This window comes from Alosa pseudoharengus, unplaced genomic scaffold, assembly GCF_046254945.1.
Source record: "Alosa pseudoharengus isolate Yale_2024_CS ecotype anadromous, Long Island Sound unplaced genomic scaffold, YU_APseudo_1.1 YU_APseudo_1.1_scf_10, whole genome shotgun sequence".
In the NCBI taxonomy this organism is placed as follows: domain Eukaryota; kingdom Metazoa; phylum Chordata; class Actinopteri; order Clupeiformes; family Clupeidae; genus Alosa; species Alosa pseudoharengus.
Genome location: NW_027468565.1, coordinates 30,356,095 through 30,374,012, shown reverse-complemented (window position 1 = coordinate 30,374,012; position 17,918 = coordinate 30,356,095). Strand labels below are relative to the sequence as shown.

Genomic DNA, 17,918 nt, shown 5'->3' with positions numbered 1-17,918 from the left:
GAAAAAAAAACACAAGTTGGGGTGCTGTGTAAAAAGTAAATAACAACAGAATGCTATGATTTACAAATAGTTCAGAGAATAGTTCAAAGACAATATATTAGTTGTCCAAGAAATTGCATTGTTTCTTACAGTATGTTCATTTTGAATTTGATGGCAGCAACACCTCTGAAAAGAGTTGGGACAGGGGCATATTTGCCACTGTGTTGCTTCACCTCTTAATCCAACAACATTCTGTAAATGTTTGGGAACTGAGTTGCTTGAGTTTTGAGAATGAAATGTAGTCCCATTCTTGCCCAATTTCAGCTGGTAGGCTAGAGCTAGAGCATTTGTGGTTGAAGCATTGTGTTCATAGACAGTGTTTACAGGATGTTTTCCTGAGCTCGCACAATGATTTTCATTACAGAAACAGGTCTGGTTTTAATGCAGTGCCATCTGAGATCCACAAGACTACGGCCATCCAATATCGCTTTTAACCCCTGCCCCTTGTTTGCAAAAATGTCTCTGGATTAACTGAATATTTTCGTGCCGGTGTACACTTGATCACGCACATCAATTAACTGACCCGCAGCATTCATTCATCATTGTTCCACACATATGCCGGCATAATTACAACGTAATATAGAATAAGCGGTGTGAATTGATATTTTGTTTGTTATGTGCGCAGTTGTGCTGTTTGTCATTTTGTTCGTTTGTTTGCTAAGATGTAGGCCTATTGTAGGCCTATGTTTAACTTTGTCGGCAAAGGCCTATACCGGCAATTTCGGGGATTTAATAAACCACCACTGTTGGGCCCTCCTACTCCTGGTCTGCTACTATTGTTGCCTCCACTGCCGTCCATCCTAACAGATATTAGGCTATGTAGGCAACTATATCTGATAAAATCCCCTTATTCTTCCTAATTTAATGTTGCTTGTATATTGTGCATTAGTTACCCACACATGTGTTCACAGAATGATGATCAAATGATTCAAATGATTTTCTGAGAGAATCCAAGATGCTCTTTTTTATAGGCCTACTCAATTATGTTGCCAGTTAACCAATTAGTTGTGAAATATTCCTCCTGGTGTCTTTATTGTTGTATTTATCCAGCCTTAAGATGAAACTTTGTCACTTTCCAAATTGGATGTGTTGTCTATGTAGCTGAATAGCCTATGGCAGTGTTTCTTAACTGGTGGGTCGGGTCGGGACCCAAAATTGGGTCGCAGAACCATTCTGGGCAGTGTTTCCCACAGAATTGGATTCAATTTGTGGCGCTAGCTGACTTTGACAACTGGGGGGGGGGTATTAAGATCGTCTTGGTAGTGTATAGGTCTAATTGAGTGCCTGTCACTTTTTAAGACGTTTGAGGAAACCCTTGCAATTGTAACACAGTTGAAAGGCTGCTGATGTGTGGATGCAATTCATAACGTTTTCTACACAGTTAAAATAAAGGTTCGTACTTCTCCTTGGGACAAGCACTTTGGAATTTTGGAAAACACTTTTCCATTTAACATCGGGATTTTGCAAACATTCAGTGTCAGAGTCAATAAAATGAGCCCTTCAACGAAATTGACAAGCAGCTGTAAGTAGGCTAAGCATTCTAAATTCGACATCCAAACAGTATTCTAACGTTAGCTTTGAGATACTGCTTGATTTCATAACTTAACTTAGTTTAGTCTCTTCAATGTAGCCTACTATGTTGTGATAAGACCTTGGCAGAGTTCACTTCAATGCAGCAGTTTTGAACAAATTTGCGCAGCATGGTCACGATGCTAAGCGGATTTAATAGCAATTTAGCCAGACGTCTTCTATGCAATGCTTCTATGTGGCAACAACAATCCTTCAACAATCGTGAATATTTTGTTAAATGCACATGCAGAGGAGTGGCATCGGGCTACGAGAGAGAGCGGGGCGGGCCAAGGAAAGGCTGCGTGCGTAAAAAGCGCAGCTCAATGCAAGGCCGTAGTCATGATGTCAACATTGGGGGGGACCAAATCTGTGGTGGGGTCTGAGGGACCCCCAAACAGAATTTCAATACATTTCCTACCATGCAAAAATATTATTAAAAATCACAAACAAGTCGTTAGTTAGGTCAGTCAATTAGGTTATTCCAAACTTTTGACGGACACAGCTTTTGGAAGCTTTTGATAGCGCACGCCACTAACGAAAAACGAAAAATCACCAGGACAAACCACCCAGGGGTGTAGGCTACTCTGGAACCATAGGTCACTAATTTGTGCGTTATTTACGTTTGATTACATTTCAGATACGTGTTGGTTTCCTGTAGGCCTAGTATAGCGCTTTATTCTTTCTTTATTTTTCTATGTCCGAATATTGGGGGGGACATTTTGGTCATATTTGAATATTGGGGGGGACACGTCCCCCTCAATGTCTATGGTGACTACGGCCCTGGCTCAATGGCAATGCAAGGATTTGACCTTATATTTAAATTAAATTAAATTAAATTAAATTAAACATAGAATATTCATCTGTGGCGGCCGATTTTTATTGTGTGGCGCCCCGCCACAGATTAGTCAATGTATGGGAAACACTGCTGGGTGGGGAGCTTGTAGGTAAAAAAAAATACAGAAAAAATACCAATTTTAAGTAGGCTACTACTTTGTCAGATCTAGAATATCCTAATATCCTGAAGACTTCACAAATGCAATGCCAAACATCAGCATGTTCCAAACAAGTAGCCTAACGGTACAGGCACTTAAAAAAAATGGCGAGTGGCGTATGGAGTAAAACTTGTGTCACCTTAAACCGAATTTGAATATGAATTTGAATATGAATTTGAGCAATTGTATTGGAAAAACGAATTTGAATAGTATATATTGAAACTGAATTCATTAGATTGGAACTGAATCTCAGTCAACTTGAAATTGAATATAATATTTTGAAATTGAACTAATTTGCTCTGAAACATAAATTATCCTGACTGAAAATTTCGCTCTTGGAACTTTCACATTCAGTTCTCAAAATTCAGTTTCAAAACGTGAAATTCAATTTCAGTCTACCGAGACAAAAACAGCTGGTAGCTAAGGAAGAACAATCGAGTGCAGAGCTATTGTGATCGCGTGACAAGTGCCGAGCGCGAAGCAAAGAGCAGTATCATTCATGGAAAACTGGATATGTCCCCCTAGTTAAGCTTTTTTCATCGTTGTGTTGTCTGTTAGCTAATGCTACGTGGGGCAATTTTTTTGTGCCGTGATGTTGCCAGACAACTGGATTGCCATAACTTTGTTAGCAAATGGTAGCTAGCTAGCTTCTAAGAGTTTCAAACTGAATATGTTCTATATCGATAATATGATCAAGACTCAAGAGACCCTAGTTTAACAGTATTTCTACAGGCTGATTTATGCTTCTTCATCGACTCCATGCAGATTTTGTAAAAGTTATTGAGAAATAGACACAGTATATTACAATAACCTAATTTTTATACTTTAACTGTGTGTTGTCTTGATACTTCTGTTTCAGTAATGTGTGTGTAGATTGCAAATAATGTGTTGTATGACGATAGAAATGTCCTTGGTTCTTAATTAACTCATTGTATTGACCAAGTCGTGTGTGTGCAGAGAAGGTGTAATGATATTTATTATGATGTATACGATGCAAGGTATGAATGTGTGTGTGAGAAACAACTGATTGTCTCTTAGGTGCACAGACTTGTCTCTGTATCCTGATTGCCTGATGCTTATGAGACCTCTTTGCGCAGAGATGAATAAACAATTAACGAGAAAGACTCACAGTAGACCTTTAAGCTAAACACTGATTGTTTGTTGGTTTTATTTTCATAGGTTGAGAGGCCTCAATGAACAGTGGACAGTGAGATAGACTGAGGACAATGGACCTTTGGACTGGCACCAATCAGACATGGACACCGAAGCTTGATTTCTCTTAATAAATATCTTTGCAAGATGTAACACATATTGTAAAACACTTTACACACTAATAAACATGTCCACTGTTGTTTTCTCTGGAATTGATTTGTTTGCCATTGGTGGTGATGGATTTCCAAATGGATTTCCAAATGTATGGGCAATCTAAATTTTAGTTTATGTGTGTAATCAGCTGATATTAGATATGATGCAATTGCAAAATCATGTAGGTTTATCCTTTGCAACATAAGGAAGAACAGACCTTATCTGACACAGGATTCCACACAACTTCTTGTTCAGGCCATGGTCATCTCCAAGCTGGACTATTGTAATTTACTATTAGCTGGTTTACCTGCTTGTGTAGTAAGATTGTTACAGCTGATTCAGAATGCTGCCTTCAGGCGTCAGAGACATATGTAACTCCTCTAGTTACTCTCCATTGGCTCCCTATTAGGCAGAATTAAATTTAAATCTCTCACTTTGGCCTATAGGACACTGACCGGATATGCTCCTTGTTATTTTAATTCAATGATCAAGACGTACATCCCCAACTGCCCACTGCGGTCTTCTGAAGAGTGTCTGTTGTGTCGACCACACAGTCAAATTCAAGACTTTTCCTCAGTGGTTTCATGTTGGTGGAATGAGTTGCCCATTATTCACATAATTATTAGGTTGTTGCCTTTTCTATCCAGTAGGTGGCAGTCCAGGATAAGAAATAGAGCAGTAGTTGAGTAGGAAAAACGAAAACGAGAGAAAGTTATGCCCATGACATTTTAAAGAATGACAGGCTAGAAGTTTGCAATTTAGTACTGCAATTGGTAGACAGTACATTGATGTTTGATGGCTAGCTGAGTAGTTCTGTATGGACTGACAGGCTGGAAGTTTGAAATGTAATACTGTAAAAAATGTTTTAGCCTTTTTAAAATTACAAAAACGGTAGGTAAGACCATACATCGATGTTTGATGGCTAGCTGGGTAGTTCTGTACTTCAAGGATTGACAGGCTAAGTTTGCCAGATCGGGTAGCGGATCTGTAGTCCGATGGAATGAGACATAAGAAACTATAAATTTGACTTGCATTATGTTGCAATACATCGTAATTTCATAAAATCATGCAACATATTCTACCTTGTCTATGGACATCGTTATTTGCAAAGCAGTTGCTGGATAAACAAATAGCGTGCGTGCGACAGAGGAAAAGTTCTTTGGTGTTGCTTTAAACAATGCTCCTCGTGCGCAAAGGAACGCACCCAACACATTGAACACGCACAAATAATAAATTCATGAAATTGACATAACATACATCATTAATTAAATAATAATGAAAGAACCATAGTGCGATGTGCTGCTGAGGCGGCACATCATCACAGGATATGATGAGTGGGCTCATCAGACAATACATGAGTAGAGCACAGAAAGGGATTGGCAATAACACCATAGGAGCCAAGCAACAGCTACTGGTGGATAAAGCGGTCTCCAGAGACTGCCAGGGTAGACAGACCAACCTGTGCACTGCCTGGATTGACAACAAGAAAGCCTATGACTCAATACCGCACACATGGATCCTGGAATGCTTGGAACTCTACAATATCAAAATGACAAGCGTCTAATCAAGAACTCCATGGTGCTGTGGAAGACAACCCAAGGCCAACTCTTGAGTCCATTGCAAGGTCAAGGGGATGCTCTGTCACCACTACTATTCTGCATAGGCCTAAACCCCCTGAGCCAGATCATTGACAAGAGTGGCTATGGCTACAAACTGCAGAATGGAACCACAGGATCTACAGTAGTGACATCAGAATGACATTCAGGCTAGACAAGTGTGGCAGGATGGTAACAAAGAGAGGTGGTCAGAACAGAGGGGATAACACTACCAGAGGGCAACCTAGCAAATGTGGGGGACAGCTACAAATACCTTGGAATACCACAGGCCAATGGGAACCAAGTGGACTTAGCAAGGAAAGGTGCTTCTGCCAAGTATGTACAGAGGGTGAGATAGGTCCTGAATAGCCAGCTGAATGGGAAGAACAAGATGCAGGCCATCAACAGAAACACCTTACCTGTCATCAGGTACCCTGCAGGCATAATAACCTGGCCAAAGGAAGAGATAGATACCATTGACATCACAACAAGAAAGCTCTTCACAATGCATGGAGGGTTTCACCCCAAGTCCAGCGTCCTGAGGCTGTACACTAAGAGGACTAATGGGGGCCGAGGACTAGTGAGTGTCCAGGATGAAACAACTAAGATCCACCAATACATCCAGAAGATGGCCCCATGTGATTGGATACTTAGTGAATACTTCAGGCAGCAAACACCTGAAAAAGAGGAGTGTGAGGAGGAACCATCATGCAAAGACTAAACCCTGTATGGTATGTACCACCAACAGATAGAGGAGGTAACTGACATTGAGAAATCCTACCAGTGGCTCCATACAGCTGGACTGACAGACAGCAAAGAGGCACTGATCATGGCAGCACAAGAGCAGGCCCTGAGTACAAGATAAATAGAGGCTGGGGTCTACCATGCAAGGCAAGATCAAAGGTGCACGCTGTGTAAGGAAGCCCCTGAGACAGTCCAACACATAACAGCATGATGCAAGATGCTGGCAGGCAAGGCATACATGGAGCGCCATAATCAGGTGGCTGGGATAGTATATAGGAACATCTGTGCTAAGTTTGGGCTGCAGTCAAAATGGGATACACCTCCAAAGGTGGTCAAGAATGACCAAGCCAAGATACTTTGGGACTTGAAGATATTACCTTGAATTTCCCCTTGGGGATCAATAAAGTATCTATCTCTCTATCTCTATCTCGCTCTCTCTCTCTCTCTCTCATATATGTCTTCATGAAAACACTACATTTTAATTAAATCTAATAGCAAAGTATCTTCAAGACAGCACTACCTTTGAATGAAATCTATAGCATCTCCTTCCCATTTTGAATTTGCACTTTTCTTATCCTGTTCTGCATTGTCTTGTGTATTCTGTCATTGTTCTTCAATGTTACATTAGAAATGAACAAGCTGTTTTATTGCTCAATTTTGTTTTGTTTTGAAAGCAATTTAAAATAAACATGGTTATGTCATATTTTGTATTACCTTTTCAATGTCCGCCTACATTCCATGTACAGTATGTTGAAGGGTATGTTTTTGCTACATACTCATAAAAAATAGTTAATTTATCACTTCATTTTATGGGCCTACTACCTGGGAACATACAGTCCAAATTTGGTGAGTTTCTGATCATTACTTCCAAAGATATATGTGACAAAGCAAATAATGTCCTTCTTGCAGAATCTGAAATTTTCACAAGATCCGGTTTTGGGGAGGATTCAAATACCATCCAAAAAGCTAGTTGTGCAGTAAAATATTTTTATTCAACAATTCATTTCATAAACTAGACATATCAAAGATATAAAAAAACATGATTGGGTGGAGCCATCTCAAAAACTAGGCCATTTGGCCCTGGACTAATAGGGTATTCTATTTGTCCATTCTATTGGCTCCATTCTATTTTGAAGACTTGTGCTGGCTACACAAGTCTAATTTAAGGCTCTCACAAATAAATATTATGGCTATATTGTATATATTGTACATTTTCTGAATCATCAGAGTGCCTTGAGTATTGAAGTTGTTGAGTTTTGTGTCCCTGGTGTTCTTTCAAGCCACAGGGATAAAAGAAAGCATACAGTTTAGGCGGAAATTGTCAGAAAATGTGTGTTATTTCTGGTTTAAAGAAGTCATGTGACGTCTGTGTTTGTCAGACAGATTCAGCACTGGGCTTAAATGAAAGCCTAATGATACCCAGCACCATATTATAGAATATTGACAATATCCCTACCATGAGATGAAACAAGATATACACCAGATTTTAAAAACGGAATTTATCTTAGGGGGTTAGTAACTTCATGAGCTGAAAAAAGTGATTTCGCTACCACCCCTGCACTGCTATCATGATCTTTCTAGTACTAGGGGTGTATACCTTGCCAAAAATCATTATGAGACTTAGTCCCCCCAGATGATACCGATGGCCCAAATTTGGGGCCCAGGGGCCGTATTACAGAAACTTCCTATCTTAAGTCCTAAGTTAAGATAGGAGAAGTGTAAGATAGGATTTTTCTCAATTTGGTATTACAGAAACATATCCTATCTTATCTCAGGTTAAGATATCCTAAGTAGGCGATCTAGCATCAACGTTCAGCTTTTATGTCTGTTACTTAGCAACAGATGAAACTTGTTGTTGGATCACCTCACTTCACAACTGACAGCTAGCAGCTATCATAATAATAATTCAATGTGGAGTTGATGTAACCAGAGCCCTTCTAAGGAGAGCCTCCCCACTCTCTATTAATCCCATACAAACCGAATTTGGCTGCAGTTCACCAGAGTTCACTTAGATGGCGATCGCAGGCGAGTCCAAAATACATGGGGTCCTATGGAGCTACATGGCTACATTTGTTGTTTTCACCTATTTAACAACTGAAGCCCTCCAATTTTATTTATTTTTTTCGCAAAATGGATATGGATTTTCAATCAAAAGTGAAATAATCCGGGAGTCATGTCCTTTCGTTTTCTTACAGGTTGGGTCGTTGCTGCCCATAACACGCTAGCATTGATGCTATGCTATGCTATGATCATGCTAATGAATGACGTCATTGGCACGTTTGAAAGGCTTTTTAGAACAATTAAGTGACTTTAAAAAATATAATACTCAACCAAGTGTATTGTCGTTGCCTCCCCTTTCAAATACAATATTCAAATTACTTTAAAAAAAATTATATCCCGAGAAAAGTGGATTTTGAGGGGTACAGCTCCATAGACCTCCATTCATTCTGGACTCGCCCGTGAGCGCCCCTAGATGCAGTACCACACCGGAAGAGTTCCGAGAGTGAAGGTTCTCCCCTTATTAGACATTCTCTGATGTAACTTGATGTAACGTCGCGCTAATCCACCAATGGCTTTTGCCACCTCTGTTAGAGGAGAATTCCGGTGTGATATTGACCTAAAGTGTGTTGAAACATGATACCGAGTGTGAACGTATGTCTAGCTCATCTCGGCTTGTCCCCTGCACTCAGAAATCGGGCGCTAGTTATCCGCCTAGCCATGCAAATAAATCACTGTTTTACACCATTTAGAACTACGAGTCTCAAAGTAGCTCCATACTTCATTGTTAGACGTCCGAGGGCCTTGACATTTAAAACGAGACATTGTGAACTTTGAAAAAGCACTGGTAGTTTATTTACAAGACGATTTATACAGACCAGTCTATGATACAGACAGTACCTGCGCTACATCTAACAAAGGTTAGGAGAGCTGATGGGTCATCCTAAAGTTAGGACAGTTTATTTAGCATTTTGGTAACTTAGGATATTTCTGTAATACACATTTCCTATCTGGAGTTAAGATAAGAAACTGACTTTAGGATCGGCCGTTCTGTAATGACTTTTTTCCTAAATCCGATCCTAACCCTTGTTACCGTAGTTACCAAACAGATAAGATAGGATTTTCGAGTTAGGAAGTTTCTGTAATCCGCCCCCAGGCTCATGGACTATATATGGATTTGCAAATTTCGTTCCAACTTTTTTGGAATTGGGGTTTTACGCTGATACATTGCTTAAAAAATGTTTTGCTGTAGCAGTGATATGTATCTGTCAACGTTAACAGTGAGACAGCGAACGGACACTCGGAAAAATCATCATATATCTATGAAAAATCATAGGCTAAAACAAATAACGTTAGACTGAATAGCCTACTAAACGTCTCGTTGGTTAGGCTACCCTAGCTAGCAAGCTAACTTCAATTTCAAAACTCCTGGGCATCCTTTGCTGAAGGTACAATGACAAGCAAACATAACGTAAACAGAAACCAGATCTAAAAGGAGACAAGTTAATGAATAAAAATGTGCCTATGTCCAAAACGTTAATGTTTCATTACAGGGTTTATTTAATCCTACCTTTCTCTTCAGCGAACGCGCAGAGTTTACAGCTTCCCTACTGTCTCCATGGTGACAAGATGTCGCGTGATCACTATCTTGGAAAGTAAAGTTGGGACAACCTGCTCATAGACCGTAGGCAGACGGCTATTGATGGGTTTCATCAGGTCCCTTTCCACAGGTGTATTAATCAAGCACCATGCAGTCTGCATTGATAATCAAGGTGCTTGATTTTATACACCTGTGGAAAGGGACCTGATGAAACCCATGAATTGGCGAAGTAAGACATTGTTGCTTTTATCTTAACTGAACAGTTTTAGGGAGAAATATATGTATAAAAACACTAAACTGTACATTTCTACCCTATGTCTAGGCCAAGAAACTTCCACTTTCCTTATTAGGCTATGTGAATGTTTCACTTTCCGCCTGCACTGAGTAGGCTGCCTGACTTAAAATCAATAGGGCATGTTTATTTTTCTGGGACACATGTAGATTTGTTTGCGATTATTGGTGTGCGAGAGAGGTTGGAGTATTTGTGTGCGCGCGAGTGCGCGCACTCAATGTACGCGTGGTTCCACAATGATTTGTGCGCATACGCTACCCAGGTTCAAAGCATGAAATAGATCAAACCCACGTTAAACTGAAATGTTGGACAGCTCATATGGGAACTGGTCTTTCCCGGATCTTTCACTCTTTGTAAATTGACCCCCTGAACTCACGTTTTCCCTGAACCCACTCGGTCCCGCCCCCGTGCGCCTCTGGTCACTGGCAGTGCCGACAGCATTAATAGCACAGAGTCTAGCTCTGTGAAGAAGAACTCAAATTATAGTAGGTCAAGATGGCATTTCTTCACTCGTTGCGTGCGTTGCTGCTCTTGTGCCTAATCCAGCAGTCTGCAGGGTTTTGGCTTTTCAATGTTATTTTCCCTCCCACTGCAAAACCACATACGGCAACCAACAACACTCCGCCGGTTATCATAGGTAAGACCTCTGTCGCATGAAGTAGGGGTAACTGACTGCATGATTAGTTAGCAACCTTTGGTTACTTGCAGGGCAGCTACTGCCAATTTCAGAGTGTAGCAGAATGTTCTGTTAAGATTGTATTATAATTATCTTTTCAAAATGTCATGTTGGTTACAGAGTAATTCCGTCATCTCACGGTTCATTTTGGGTTTGTCAAATGGTAATGTCAGTTTACTCTTGGCCATGTAACCAGTAACCGCCAGTAACCTCCTCACCCTTGCTCTAGTTCCAGGGAATTTGGGAAATCGTCTAGAGGCAAAGATTGACAAGCCATCTCTTGTGCACTGGATGTGTTACAAGAAAACAGATGACTTTTTCACTCTCTGGATAGATCTCAACATGTTCATGCCAATTGGCATAGACTGTTGGATTGACAATATCAGGTGGGAGAGAATCAGACCAGTGACATCAGACTACTGTAGTGATTAAACTGTATGTCCTCAGTAATTGTTACCTCATCTAAGAGTCTGGTGTTGAAAGCATCTAGGCTTAATTTTCATGTGATTTTGTTTTTTTTTAATCTAACTCCAGTAACTTTATGAAATACTAGAACAGTGAGCACTGGCTACAGTACACAGAAAGGTGTCGTAGTAATAAAATGGAACACTGTTAGAAAAATCAACATGTGACAGCATTATGCAATCTTCTAAATCAATAGGGTTTACCAGTGGTTCTATTCATACTGAATGCCAGGAACTTACATGCACTTTAGTCCAGATTTAATTACATGTATGCTATGACATTATATATGTAGTCCTGGTGTCATACTGTGAAATATGAGGCTGCTAGTCGTTATAGTGCAATTAAATTGCATAGTATAGTTTTTGAGTGTAAAGAGTGTAATGTCTGTTTTCATTTGCTATCAGGACCAGATACATGTACTAGCCTATTTAAAATTGCAGCTTTATTGTGTTATCAGCAATTACAGATATTAAAGCTTTATTATGTTATATAGCGATCTGCCTAGAAGTAGGCCTAGATTATACAACAGCCTCACATGATATTGTATTTTGGGTCAAGTGAATTTATCAATAATTTGATAAATTAACCCTCCCATCACCAACAACACACACGCACCCACATAGGATTGTGTACAACAGGACCACACATAAGACGTCCAATGCTCCTGGTGTGGAGGTGAGGGTTCCTGGCTTTGGGCAAACTTACCCAATTGAGTTTCTGGACACAAACAAATTAGCAGGTAAGCACAGACACTCACAACCCCAGAACCACAGTTTTGTTTACATTCAATCGTGAAGTGGATCCAGGTAAATTAAACTGTCTTTCCCCAGGTTATTTCCACACCATGGTGCAGCATCTGGTCAACCTGGGCTATGTTCGCAATGAGACCGTTCGGGCAGCTCCTTATGACTGGAGGATTGCCCCAAGTATGTAAATATTCTGACATGTGTACACACACACACACACACACACACACACACACTCACAATCACACTCACACACACACACACACACACACACACACACGTCTTTACACTTGTGTCTGCCAATAGAAATTCTATGGTGAATAAACAGTCAGGCATGTTGCATTACTGGTTGTTCTCTCTCTGTTTCCCCCTGCAGACGAACAGGAGGATTACTTCAATCGGTTACGGGACCTGGTCGAGGAGATGCACGACACATACCAGCAGCCGGTCCATCTGCTTGGCCACAGCATGGGCAGCAACTACATCTTGGTCTTCCTGAAGCAGCAAAGCCAGGAGTGGAAGGACAAGTACATCAAGAGCTTCATATCCCTTGGCGCGCCATGGGGAGGGGCTGTCAAACCCCTGAGAGTGCTGGCGTCAGGTATGGAGCCATCTCATAGCTGTGGTCTGTCGTCTGTGGATGGAGGACTGCTATCAGGGACAGATCTATAATGGTCCAGCATAGGGCCTGGAAATTAGCGAAGGATTTAGTGATAATGTCATTTAAAACTTACTGATCAGAATTAATTTATTGTGATGAATGATTTTTGTCAGATTGTGATGGGGACTTTTGGCCTGGTATAATTCCAGACACAAAGAGAAATAAAATTTCCTATATTATACATTTCATAATTTGTGTATAGGTGTACTTTAGACAGATCATGATATTTACCACAGACATGTATTGCCCCATAGACATATATCATATTTATTTTAGCCCTAATACAAAATGAGTTTTACTCAGCTTTTGATAAACTGCTTCTTACATATGCATTATTTCATAAAAATTGTCAAATTGGAGTTGCAGCAGTTGGAACGTACTTGTGATCAATTGAACCATTAAAATTAATTCAGATTTAAGACAGACATGCCTATAGAAAGACCAAGTGAATGGTACAGAATCTCATGCAAGAATAGCTTCCTTTATATTTTCTAAACCATTTTATACTAATTAACTAATAACTACTAACTACAAATAACTAATTTGTTTACCAAATTTCCCTCACGGGATCAAAAAAAGTATATACTATATGGTTGGACAAGTTGGTCTCATCTTTAGTGTGGAGAGGCTAGACTGCTCACTTGAGGCAGTGTAGGGACCACATGGGTTGAGGCAGTGTAAGGACCACATGGGTTAAGGCAGTGTAAGGACCACATGGGTTGAGGCAGTGTAAGGAACACATGGGTTGAGGCAGTACAGTATAAGTGAACACATGGTTTGTCTTGTAGGTGAGAACGATGGCATCCCTCTGGTGTCCAATATAAAGATCCGAGAGGAGCAGCGCATGACGACCACCAACCCATGGATGATCCCCTTTGAGGAAGCCTGGCCAAATGACCACGTGTTCATATCCACCCCCTCCTTCAACTACACCTACCAGGACTACAAGCGCTTCTTCCAGGACATCAACTTTGAGGATGGCTATCACATGTGGGAGGACACCAGGAACCTCACGGCCGGTCTGCCCACTCCAGGCGTGGAGGTCTACTGCTTTTACGGAGTGGGGCTCCCCACACCGGTCACCTACGTGTACGATGAGGAGTTCCCCAACGCCGACCCGGTGGACATGCTCTACGAGGACGGCGACGACACGGTGGACAGTCGCAGCATGAGTCTGTGCAAGCGCTGGGTGGGTCAGCAGGAGCAGCCGGTCCACGTGAAGGAGCTGTGGGGGCTGCCCCACCTGGACATGGTCTTCAACCCCCGGGTCCTGCTCATGCTCCAGAGGATCTTCGAGGGGAAGCACATCGACGACGTGCACCGGGCGTACGACTTTTACCCCACACGGGCACCTCGGCCTCAGAACATGAGCCGGTTGCCCACGGTTGAGCCCCCACTCTCCCCACCCTAGGCCAAGCTTGCGTGGAGGTGGAGGCAGACGCAGCGTTCTGTTTAGAGTACATACCTGCCCGTCATGATTGCATATGGAAGGAGAAATATTAAAGAGTGTTAAAGAAAGTAATCTGGTAACTCAGTGCCAAACATCACACACATCAGCGAGACAGCCGTGTTTTTTAAGATGGAGAAAAGGTTCTTGCTCTGTACAGACTCTTAAAGCCTCAAGCCTTCAGTTGTACAGTATTACTTGTGGTGTCTTTCCATTATGTGTTGAAGATGGATATTTTCAGTACCTAAAATACAAATTGTTTATTTTTTATTGTGTTTGTGAATTTATTTGTATTCTAATTATTATGTATACAACATTTTTGTATATATATATATATATGGACTTTTATATGACTGGATGCCTTAGGTTTGACCTGATGATTCTTCATGTGACTGACTCCAGACTGTAGTGCAAACATTATGTGTTGTGTATTGGTTAAACCAAATAGCAGAAATAAAATGTGATGAAAATAACATTAATATTCATTCATAGACTTTGTCTTTGAGCTTTGTCCCATCATTGCCTATTACTTCTATTAGCTTATGTTTAATCCTTCTTTTGTCCTGGTTATTATTAGTGACCTGAATTTATTTTCAAAATGCAAAATGCCAGAAATTATGAAGGTAGAAGTGATGAAAATGTTGTTGTCCATAAAGCCTCCTAAAATGACCTCCATGATAATATATCAGGAAAAATTATCACTTTCAATTATATAAAGCCATTCTAGCCTAGCCCGGTTAAAACCAGACCAGAGCCCGTTTACGGAGAGCCGGATCACTCCCTATTAAAGGAGAATTCCGGTGTGATTTTGACCTAAAGTGTTTTGAAACATGATACCGAGTGTGAACGTATGTCTCATAGCCCATCTCGGCTTGTCCCCTGCACTCCGAAATCTGGCGCTAGTTAGCCGATGCTACCAACAAGGCGGTCAATGGTGGTGCCTCGGCATCGGCATAGCCATGCAAATAAATCACTGTTTTACACCATTTACGAGGCTCAATGTATCTCCACACTTCATTGGTAGACTTCCGAGGGCCCTGACATTTAAAACGAGACATTGAGAACTTTGAAAAAGCACTGGTAGTTTACTTAAAAGACGATTTATACAGACAGTATATTCACGAAGTTTAGCGTTTAGAAAAGTGGATTTGAGGGGTACAGCTCCATAGGCCTCCATTCATTCTGCACTTATTCGTGAGCGCCCTCATGTGGAACCAGAAATGGAACTGCAACCAGTTCAGAAACCGGAAGTTTCCCGAGAGTGGCTGTTCTCCCCTTATTAGACATTCTCTGACCAGACCCTTCTCAGTCGTATGAGAGCATAGACATAATATACAATATATACAATATACATAGACGCTGCATCGACCGCTACTCCCTACTAGCGCTGACGAGACGTGGAGCCGCCATCTTGGACCGGTCATCCACTCCACTCAGTGTAATCTGTTTGGTCGGTGCAATGAGCTGTCAGCGCACTTAATTAATCATATCTCACTGAATACCGAACGGATTCTCACGCGGTTTTTTTTGCTGCAAAGGTCATACATGTAGCTATGATACAGGACACATGATTTAGCGTATTTTAATATTCATAGTGGGTTTAACAGTAATAGAATATTCTGATATATGATATAAAGTGACCTGACGTCCGATATCAAAACTGGGAACATCCATGTTTGACAGCATAGACAAAACTAGTTTGTTACAAGTTTAATGAGTTAAATATAGTTCACAGTTGACAGAAAAGTTCCATCAACAGCATTATTCACAGAAAGGTTCCATAAACATTTAGGTGAGATCAGTGCCATTCCGACATCTGAGGGGTAGGCCTATTCCAAGTAGACCTATGTGGTTTAGTGACAAACTTGGGTAAATTGACAGAATAAGTTGTAAACCTCCCAGTAGAAAAGCTGTATGATACAGGAAACATGGTTGTCTCTATTTTAATATTCATAGTGGGCTTAATAGTAATAGAATATTCTGATATATGATATTATAAAGTGATGACATCCAATATAAACACTGGGAACATAACTAATTCATGTTTGACAGCATAGACAGAAACTGGTTTGATACAAGTTTTAATGAGTTAAATTGACAGAAAAAAATCCATTAACATTTTCAGTTCAGTGCCATCAAAAATAAAGTTTGATGAACAGACATTGGTGTGGCATAAGTAAAGGAAATGGAGTAACTGGGTTCAATATCAACAGCATTTGTTAGACAAGTTCCATAAATATTGTAAAGTGCAAGTTTGTAGGTTTGTTTCTGATCCTTAAAAAACAGACATTGGTTTGGCATAGTAAGTGTAACAGTTCATCAATTCAAGACAAAAAGGTGACTTGTCACTTGTAGAGTGTCAATGGGTTCATCAACAGCATCTGTTATTTACAGTTCACAGAAAGGTTTCACCCCCAATGAAGAGATTAAATAAAGAGGAATTAAGAAACATTTTAGAAACTGCTAAGATCAGCCCCGTTCATTGCAATCAGTAAAGAATCGGGGAGTGTCTTCACAGGCTCAGTGAGACAGAGGTTACTGTCATGCAGTTGGTTCTATGATTTCGACAACTGGTGCATGTCATTTTGTATGGCATCTTGTGTCTTCTGCTGCAACGCAACGAGGAGTATGACCGGTCCAAGATGGCGGTCGCATTTCTCGTTTCCAGCAGCCAATGCAGCGTCTATGTATATTATGTCTATGGTTGTCCCCTTATTAGACATTCTCTGATATCAGCTTCAAACAAGCGGCAGCATCCATGGTTGATGGTTTTTTTTTTTTTTTTTTTAAACCCGGCTTCTTCAACAGGGTGCACTATCATCATCGTGTAAAGCCCGCCTCAAGGGTTCTGATTGGTAACCTGACTCTCGCCAGATGAATTTCGTTCCGCTTAGCTTCGCCTAGCCAGAGAATGTCTAATAGCCTAGCTTCACTCACATCCATCTGGGACCTCTTCCGTTGAGAGTGATTTCAGCACGAGATTGTATGGTAGAGCCAATCAGGACGCAGGGCGGGAGTTTCATAGATGTGACATAGCGTAGAAGCGACTGTGAGGTTGGCTTCGATTTGAGTGGTTTAAGTAGTAGGTCAATAGATGACAGACAAGTGGCTTATCCAATCATATACAACCATTTTTTGATTAGGCCCAGCCTTCTGAAGCAACACTTCAATGTATTGATCCCAGATGGATGAGTGGAGCTAGGCCGAACTCCATTTCGGCGAAGACAAACTATGAAACATTGCAGTTGCTATGCAACCTTGACTGGGGGAGTCGCGGCGTCTGAAGCGTGCGTTAGTTTAGTGCTTCTTACTGATATATTTCTACTTTAACGGCACCGACAATCAAAAAACCCAGTGGAAACTAGATGGCAGAAGTGTGTAGGCCAATCGGCCCACCATTTATTTCTACTTCGCCACCTACAGATGTTTTACCGGTATGATTGGCCTACACACTTCTGCCATCTAGTTTCCACTGGATTTTTTGATTGTCGGTGCCGTTAGGTTTTTAAAAAAAAATGTTTTCAAATCTATTGGAAATAAAGAACGAAAACTTAATATGTACATAAGTATTCACAGCCTTTGCTCAATACTTTGTTGTGACACCTTTGGCAGCAATTAGGCCTACAACCTCCAGTCTTTTGGAATATGAAGCCACAAGCTTGTCACACCTATCTTGATTCCCATTGTGTTCTGACCATACTGACAGAAGCTAAGTTAGCCACAACTCTGAAAAAAATATACAAGACACCTGCAATGCACCCTAAACACCAGGACATTTCTGCTTGCTAA

General features: G+C 40.9%; 1 protein-coding gene across 1 annotated transcript; it reads left to right on the top strand.

Moving 5' to 3' along the window:
• Positions 1-10,608: 10,608 nt before the first annotated feature.
• Positions 10,609-14,262, top strand: lcat (lecithin-cholesterol acyltransferase). The gene is made up of 6 exons (XM_076269718.1): positions 10,609-10,771; positions 11,040-11,196; positions 11,899-12,014; positions 12,106-12,201; positions 12,398-12,622; positions 13,471-14,262. The coding sequence occupies exons 1-6, from the start codon at positions 10,630-10,632 to the stop codon at positions 14,091-14,093; spliced, it is 1,359 nt and encodes a 452-aa protein (XP_076125833.1). The 5' UTR covers positions 10,609-10,629; the 3' UTR covers positions 14,094-14,262.
• Positions 14,263-17,918: the final 3,656 nt, after the last annotated feature.

Excerpts from the sequence above, each read along its gene's own strand:
- lcat (XM_076269718.1), top strand. The coding sequence starts at position 10,630 with ATGGCATTTCTTCACTCGTTGCGTGCGTTGCTGCTCTTGTGCCTAATC. Across the intron at positions 10,772-11,039 it reads CACTCCGCCGGTTATCATAG|TTCCAGGGAATTTGGGAAAT; the intron begins GTAAGACCTCTG and ends CCCTTGCTCTAG. Across the intron at positions 11,197-11,898 it reads TGTTGGATTGACAATATCAG|GATTGTGTACAACAGGACCA; the intron begins GTGGGAGAGAAT and ends GCACCCACATAG.